This window comes from Formica exsecta, unplaced genomic scaffold, assembly GCF_003651465.1.
Source record: "Formica exsecta isolate Colony F162 unplaced genomic scaffold, ASM365146v1 scaffold862, whole genome shotgun sequence".
Taxonomy (NCBI): Eukaryota; Metazoa; Arthropoda; class Insecta; order Hymenoptera; family Formicidae; genus Formica; species Formica exsecta.
This window is the reverse complement of record NW_021853634.1, coordinates 22328-31122: the sequence shown is the minus strand read 5'-3', so window position 1 is coordinate 31122 and position 8795 is coordinate 22328. Positions and strand designations below refer to the sequence as shown.

General features: G+C 48.3%; 1 protein-coding gene across 1 annotated transcript; it reads left to right on the top strand.

The window, feature by feature from the left end:
* The first annotated feature begins 820 nt into the window (after positions 1 to 820).
* Positions 821 to 3106, top strand: LOC115244768. The gene is made up of 2 exons (XM_029822693.1): positions 821 to 1121; positions 1422 to 3106. Exons 1-2 carry the CDS (start codon positions 821 to 823, stop codon positions 3104 to 3106), a joined length of 1986 nt encoding a protein of 661 aa, XP_029678553.1.
* Positions 3107 to 8795: the final 5689 nt, after the last annotated feature.

Below are 8795 nucleotides of genomic sequence, written 5' to 3'. Positions count from 1 at the left end.
ATTCCTCTTGGACCGAGTGACGATGCACAACGGCGGCCTCCATGCGGATCGGCAGTCATGGCGCCACCTCGACAACTTGGAGCTCGCCGACCCGGACTTCTTCGCGGCCGATCCAGTGGAGTTTCTCCTTGGCGCCGACGTCTGCGCCGACATCCTTCAGGATGTTTTACGGGTTTACGCCGCGGAGGACGCCACCAACCTGTGGCACAGAAGACAACGCTGGGTTGGATTCTCTCGGGCGCCGTCGGCGTCATGGCCGCGCGGTCCGCCCGTACATAGCATTGCAGCGGAGACGGCGACCTCCACACCCTGGTGCAGACGTTCTGGCGGCAGGAAGAAGTGGACGCCACCGCTGCGCCACTCACCATCGACAAGAGGGAAGCCGAGGATCACTTCGTTCGGACGCAACGGCCGCTTCGTGGTCCGACTTCCGCTCACGCCGCCTCTGCCGGACCTCACGGGGACGAAGCTCACCGCCGCCCGCCTGCTCGGGCAAATGGAGCGAAGGTTCGCCCGCGACGACCAGCTGCGACGTCTGTACTCCGACTTCATGCGAGAGTACGAGGTCTTGGGCCACATGTTTCTTGCACGTTCCGATGCAGCAACGACCTCCGAGTGCTTCCTGTCTCACCACGGCGTGATGCGTCGGGCAAGTTCTTCGGCCAAGATACGGGTCGTATTCAACGGCTCGTCGACCGTGGCGTCCGGCGCGAGCCTCAACCGACACGTCAAAGTGGGGCCGAACCTCTTGTCCGCCTTGGACAACGTGCTGTTGCGGTGACGAGTGCATCGATTCGTGCTGGCGAGCGACATCGAAAAGATGTATCGCCAGATACTCGTCGCCCCCGAGGATCGTCACCTACAAAAGATCCTCTGGCGTCACAGCGACAAGGCAGCTCCGCAGGAATATGAACTGGACACAGTCACTTACGGCATGGCATGTGCTCCGTTCCTGGCGATGCGCACCCTGAGACAACTCGCCGACGATGAAGCGGCCCACTTCCCCAAGGGATCAGCGGCTCTGCGCCGGGACGTCTACGTGGATGATATCCTCACGGGCACACCCACCATCGAGGAAGCCATGGACCTCCAGCGGCAGTTGACGGAGTTGTGCACGGCGGGCGGGTTTCCGCTGAGGAAGTGGTCGGTGAACGACCCCCGCCTACTAGACTACATTCCGCCGGAGCACCGGACCCAGCGCGACATGCTGTCCTGGACTCCATAGGAGAGTCACGCTACTCTCGGCCTCCAGTGGCACCCGAGCATCGACTGCTTCTCGTTCTCCACCAGGTCCATCGCAGTGTCAGCATTCACGAAGCGGTCCGTCCTCTCGCTGACGGCCCGCCTGTTTGACCCGCTGGGCTGGCTGGCGCCGACCGTGATCTGGGCGAAGATCCGGTTCCAGTCCACGTGATTGCGAGGCCTGGACTGGGACACTCCATTGGCCGATGCCGACACGCAACTGTGGAGCAAGTTCCACGACGATTTCCCGAGCTTGGAGGAGATCCGCGTCCCGCGGCACATACTCCTCAGCGCAGCACACGCGCGAATCGAGCTGCATGGCTTCGCGGACGCGTCCGAGCGGGCCTACACCGCCGTCATCTATGCGCGGACGGAGACCTGCAATGGACAAAAATACATCTCGTTGGTTTCAGCAAAGACCAAGGTAGCGCCGTTGAAGACGGTGACTCTACCTCGCTTGGAGGTCTGCGCGGCCTCTCTTTTCACCAAACTGGCGGCTCACGTTCAGCGGGTTCTCGAGGCCGGGAACGCGCCCATTCACCTGTGGTCCGACTCAACTGTTGCATTGTGCTGGATCCGCGGCCATCCGTCACGCTGGAAGGTGTACGTCGCCAACCGGGTCACCGAGATCCAGACAACATTGCCAGGAGCCCAGTGGCATCATCTCCCGGGGACGGAGAACCCCGCCGACTGCGCGTCGCAAGGAATCTCCCCGAGCGAGCTGGTCACGCACCCGCTCTGGTGGAAGGGTCTACCCTGGCTGATGGAGGACAGAGCATCGTGGCCAGACTCTCGTGACGAGGAGCTCGCCGGCGAGCTGCCGGAGGAGCGCGTTAGAGCGCTCGCTGCCACTGCGCCACCGGCGGAGGCGACCGAGCCAGAGGAGCTGACGCGTTTCTCCTCCCTGAATCGTCTGCTGCGGGTGACCGCTTGGTGCAGGCGATGGAGTCGCCCAGTAGCGGCTCCGCGGGCACCCCCCGCCACAGAGCAGCCCCCGACCAAGGACACCCTGTCGGCCGCGGAGTATGATGACGCTCGGCTGACGTGGATCCGGGTGGTGCAGGCTGAGACATACAACGAGGAATTAAAAACGCTCGCGCGGGGAGCCCCGCTATCCAAGAGCAACCCACTGATTAAGCTTACCCCGTTTTTAGATCCTCAAGGAATCCTCAGGGTTGGTGGACGTCTCAAACATGCCCTCCTGGCCTACGACGAGCGACATCCGCTAATCCTGCCAAGCTCGTCGCACTTCAGGCGGCTCACCCTTGGGCCCTACAGGCAACATTACTGGATACCCCGAGGGCGGCAGCTGATCAAGGAGGTGATCCAACGTTGCGTCACTTGCGTCCGATGGCGGGCGGCCACGCAGCAGCAGATCATGGGGGACCTGCCACGTCTTCGCGTCACGCCTGCGAGACCATTCCTGTGCACCGGCGTCGATTACGCCGGCCCCATCCAGCTGCGCACGACAAAGGGGCACGGACATCGCGCGCACAAGGCCTTCATCGCGGTCTTCGTGTGTCTCAGCATGAAGGCCGTGCAACTGGAGGTCGTGTCGGACTACTCGGCGGATGCGTTCTTGGCCGCCCTGCGGCGATTTACAGCTCGGCGAGGGCTTTGTCGCAGCCTGCATAGTGACTGCGGCACGAACTTCGTCGGGGTCGACACTCAACTTCGAACGTACTTCACCGCCAGCAGTCCGGAGCAGCGGAAGATCGCCGACCAGATGGCCAACGAACAGATAAAGTGGTGCTTCAATCCACCGTCAGCACCCCATTTCGGCGGTCTTTGGGAAGCGGCGGTGAAGTCGTGCAAACATCACCTCAGGAGAGTCGACGCTCGGAGAATCGACGCTCACCTTTGAAGAGATGATCATTCTCCTCGCGCAGATCGAGGCCTGCATGAACTCCAGGCCGCTGCAAGCGATGTCTGATGATCTGGACGACCTGGCGGTCTTAACTCCGGGGCACTTCCTCGTGGGATCGGCGCTCAACACGATTCCAGAGGCCAGTTTCCTGGACGTGCTGATCGGCCGCCTCTCTCGCTGGCAACTGCTCCAGGGGATGCGCGACCACTTCTGGGACAAATGGTCCCAGGAGTACCTCCACTCGCTGCTCCAACTGCCTAAATGGTGGGCCACCAACGACGAGGTGCGCGTCGGGCGACTCTGCCTCATCCGAAGCGACAACGTGCCGCCAACACGATGGCCTCTCGCCCGGATCACCAGCGTGCATCCGGGAGCCAACGGGCGGATCCGCGTGGTCACCATCCGCACCGCAGCATCTGAGCTGACGCGCCCGAACGCTAAGATCGTCCTCCTGCCGGAAAGCCGCTCCGATGAGCAGGAAAACGAGCACACGCACCGCGTGTGACGAGTCCGGCTGTAAAAAGAGAAAAGGAAAATTAAAATTTAAACTCAGCTCCGTCAATCAGATCGATCTCTCTTTGTCACTCTCTTTTCCTTTTCTTTTTCTCCGGCGAGTGACGCGCGCTCAAGGAAATCGCGATAAAACAATACCAATCTTTGGCATACGTTCGCCTATATCGCAATCAATGCATAATTCTGTATGTTTAGAAACAGCAAAGATTATTTTCATGCACGCGATCGCAATTACGTTGTAAATCAAATATTAAGGCGCATATTCGACTTTAAAGACTTTAAAATCGTTTAAATTATTCAATTTCAATTCGTGAAAATATCGCAAGATTTTCATTATTTATAATTATTCGTATCCGAGATAATATTGGTACTTAAACAACATTTCTCTAAAGCAATGTGGCGAGAAACAGTGCGAATCGAATCCCGAATCTAAAAATTACCATTCTCACGCTTAGAATCGGCTCATATTACCTGGCATTTTTGTGGTCTTTCGTATCATCGATCAGCTGTGACATTCCAGCTCGCGCTCCCGCGTCTCGCTCCCCGCGCCTACGAGCCAGGCGTGGAATTCGGCGTCACGCAGCTCAGGTGATGCTAGATGAGCCACGCGCTGTATCTCCTGCGCTGGGGAAATCAGTCACATAATCTGTGCGATTAGGTTGAGATACTCACCGATCACTTTCTCACGCCACGGCATTTCGGCCTCGTTTCCGTCTTGTCTCGGCGGACACTCCGATGCACTGTAGCACTCCACCACGCACTGCATAATTCTCGCGTATCGACCACACGTGTCGCCGATCGACCACACGTGTCGCCGATCGACCACGCACCGTGGATCATACGCGAGCATCGTGCGTAACTCGCGGCGCCGTTCATTCACAGCCAGTCGCAGGGCCGCGCCATGCGGGGGCCGACGGGGCGCTAACAAGTAGCATCCTATTTCGCCGGAGTTTCGGCGAGGCGGGCGGGATGTTTGAGATTGCGTCAATTCTCTATAGGCGGCTCATAATTGCCGCGCGACATGTCGTCGCCGCGCGCGTCCGAATCAAAGCCTTCGGCATGTGACACGCGCCTATCGCGTCATTGCGAGCCGACGGCACTGGCGCCCAATCGGGGGCGGCCTTTTCGCGATCGAGCGGAAAGGCCCGAGACAAATAAACGCCGTCGCCCTTCGCGGAGAATCCAGAGATCAAATTGTAACAAATAAGTCGCATAAAAACTATCAGAGGAAATACGACAATTTCGAAAATCTTCTGGATCTTTCGCGAAGAAGAGGCCGTTATAAAAATGAGCCGACGGGTGAGCTCAGCAGCATTCCGCTTAGAGTTATCAACGCGTGTACGCTATCAAAGTATCATAATTAGAGAAATTCGACATCGTGCGTGAAATAGATTATTCCACTTCCGTTGAGTGTAACTACCGGGGTTATTCCGAGACAGACGATATCTCGCTGTTTATCCGCCGCGTGTAAATCACGATTGCATTCGTATGCATTTGCGTGAATATTCTTTAATTAGCGTACATAGGGTGTTCGACCTAGAATCACCGGCGTCTAACTGTTTGCGCGCTTTGCCGATCCGTCGGCCGTCACAAGTTTTTCGCGGCATCCTCGCTCGCACGTCCACGTAATATCGCAAACAACGTCATTCCATGGAACATTATTAATAAACTCTGTTTTTGCAATACTAAATGTTTCTAATTTTAAGTCTTCGGTTATTTTCCGTAAGTCTGTTAAGATTTTAACAATTTGATTAAGAGTAGCCGTAGGGCCTTCTCGCTGTTCTTCGCTAACAGGTAAAGCCACATGATAATGGTTTTTATGTTTTATGGCCTTGACCTTTCCTAGAACAAGAGATCCTAGGTTTGGAAGCTCCTTTCGTTCGAAAAGTTTTTGTGAGCCTGAATCTAAAGGTCTTCCCTGGGTGTCGACAAAATATACCATACTATCTTTTCGTAAAAATAATAATTCTCGAGAGTCTATAACGTTCCCATGAGTTATTCTATTTTCGATAAATGCAGGTTTCGTTTTTCTTGATCTTAAATTTTTGTTAATAATATCTTGTTCATTTTCTTCTTCGTCTTCTTTTTCACTGTCAGAATTTTTATCAGGCGGTTCGTTTCTTTCTTCGATTTCTTCGATCTCTCCCTCGTCACTATGCAATTCGTTGGTTATTTTATTTTGCTCAATACTTTGCCTTGCAGTTCGGCTTCTCGTTTGAATTTTATTTTGTTTAGGAGGATCGTGTATTAAAGCTTTTTCGGTAATTGATAAATAATCTGGTTCGTTTAATTCTGTTTGTGTAAATGGAAGAGTATCGTTATTGTTATTTAATAAATCGCTTTCAGGTATTATTCCTTCGCTTTCTTCGATATCGGAAAGATATAAATGGAAATCGTCATCTTCCTCTTCTTCTTCTTCGCTATCGGATTTTTCTAGTAATTCGGTAATTACTTGTGCATCTTTAAGGTTAGCTGGGTTTAAAAGTTTCTTGTTTTTTATAATTTTACAATCTATTTCTTCGATATTTACAGGACTTCTTGATAATGCGTCTGCGTTTACGTTTGTTTTTCCTGCTTTGCATACAACCTCATAATCATATTCTGCCAATTTTAATCTCCAATGGAGTATTCGCATATTTGCGTCTTGTGCGTTTTTAAACCACATCAAAGGTTTATGATCTGTAACTAAGGTAAATTTCCTGCCATATAAATATGGTCGAAAATGTTTAACGCAATATACAATAGCCAGCGCTTCTTTTTCGTATGTATCGTATTTTAATTCATTATCTGTTAAGGTTCGTGAGGCGTATGCTATCGGTAGGTCTTTATTTATCTCCCCTTGTGATAATATTCCTCTAACGGCTATTCCTGATGCATCGGTCGTTAAAATGAAAGGTTTGGAAAAATCTGGGTATTGCAGTACTGGCTCTTCGCACAGTTTTTGTTTTAAAATTTCAAAAGATTCTTCTTGCACAGATGTCCACTCGAAGCGGGTGTCGTTTTTTAATAAATTTGTTAATGGTTTGGCGAATTTTGAAAAATTCGGTATAAAGCGTCTGTAATATCCTGCAAGTCCTAAAAATTGTTTAATATTCTTAGGTGTTTTAGGTCTTGGAAATCGTTGTACCGCTTCTAATTTTTTCGGATCTGGTTTTACTCCGTCTTTACTGATTACGTGTCCCAGATAAGTTACTTCCGTTTTTAAAAATTCGCATTTGTCTGGCTGTAATTTTAAATTAGCTTCTCGAAGACGTTCCATTAAAGCGTTGTATTTTCTTTCGTGTTCTTCTAAAGATGTTGCATAGATAACGATATCGTCCATATAAACGAATAATTCTTTGCCTTGTAACCCAGTTAATACTAAGTCCATTAGGCGCTGGAAAGTAGCCGGAGCATTTTTTAAACCGAACGGCATTCGATCAAATTCATACTGTCCAAAAGGAGTAGTGAAAGCTGTTTTATGACCATCTTCGCGGTTCATTTTTATTTGATGAAATCCAGATGCTAAATCGCATACTGGAAAATATCGAGCTCCTCCTAATTGGTCTAATATATCGACGATATTTGGTAAAGGATATGCGTCTCCGATAGTTTTATCATTTAAAGCGTGAAAATCTAATACCATTCTCCATCGTTTATTTCCTTTGGAGTCTTCTTTTTTAGGTACAATCCATATAGGCGTGTTATATGGCGATTGTGGGTGTTTTACAATTCCTCCTTCTAACAGTTCTTCTACCTGCTTGTTTATTTCCTCTTTATGAATTTGCGGAAATCGATACTGACGAGTGTTTATTGGTTGGTCATCTGTAGTAGGTATTCGATGTTGTAATACGTGAGTTGCGGTTAATTTTTCTCCAGGAATATGAAATCGATCTTGACTGTCCGTTATTAATTTTATAATGCTTTTTCTTTCTACTTCATTTAAATGTTCTAATCGTAACGATTCTATGATTTCGGCGAATCGATCCTTCCTTTTTTCTTCGGAGATTGTTAGACATTTATCCAAATTGTAATTTTCAACTTGTTGGTTTCTTTTATATCTGGTTTTGCGTTTTCGCATGAATTTCTCTAAAATTTCTTGAGATTTATTTAACAAGGATGTAAGGATTTTTGAAGACGGTTTATTTTTGTTTTTTATATTTCGTAGATTCGAATTTTTAAATTTTAAATTATATTTTTGAGCCTCTTCAAGGTTCAGGAAAGGTTTGGTAATTTCCCTCTCCAAGGATTTTTGAATCGTCCGATTTTTTATTTTTCCTCTCAGTTTTATTGTTTATCTCGTCTTCATTTTTAATTTTATTCTTATTTTTATTTTCTTCTTTATTTAAAGTTTTTTCTTTGTCTTCATAATTGATTTCTTCTATAATAATATTTGTTTCATCTGCATTTTCACCTTGATTTTCAATATTCATATAATTTTCATAGTCGTATTTATTAAGTATAATTGTTCTGTAAGTGGTTTCTTCTTTTTCCTTATTCATTGGCTTTTCTGGACTGTTTAGAGCCTCGGTTTTTAAATCATGGTCATCTAATAATTCGCCCAATGATTTTAGGCGCAAAGTCGGAACATGTACTTCCGCCTCTTCATCTAAAGTAGTTATAACTTTTAAATATGCCTTTCCAGAAACGTTCTCCACGATGGTGTTTCCCAAATAAATTCCATGTGCCACCTTTAATCTTGGTATATATCCTACTTTTAATTCTGGATTTTTTATTCTCACATAAAATAATGATTCGGATCGCGTAGCTATTATAATGGCTTCAGGTGATAAGAAAGGTATGTTGATTCCGGAGACATCTAAGTGCCCTTGTGCGTAATCTATTTTCGATGAGGTTTGTTTAAAGAAATCGTTTCCTAACATGCCGGATTGTGAAATTGGAAAATCGTTAGATACAATATGAAATACAACCGGTATTTCGAAAAGAGTTAATGTAATTTCACCTAAGGTGTACACAGGATAATTATTTATACCGTTCAACTTGAGGATATTAGTGTAACTAATATTTATTTCTTCGGGAACGAGATTTTCTTTAATTATGTTAGGTCCAGATCCCGTGTCTAGCATAAAAGTTATACTAGTAGCTAAGTTATCGATGTTGATTTGAACGGTAGGCACGCGACTATGTTTGTCGAGGTTTACAGTCACGGGCCTTATGGTAGTTCTGTCCTTGT

Coding starts and splice junctions, on each gene's coding strand:
- LOC115244768 (XM_029822693.1), top strand. CDS start 821: ATGTATCGCCAGATACTCGTCGCCCCCGAGGATCGTCACCTACAAAAG. Junction 1,122..1,421: donor GACGGAGTTGTGCACGGCGG/GCGGGTTTCCGC, acceptor CGTGATTGCGAG/GCCTGGACTGGGACACTCCA.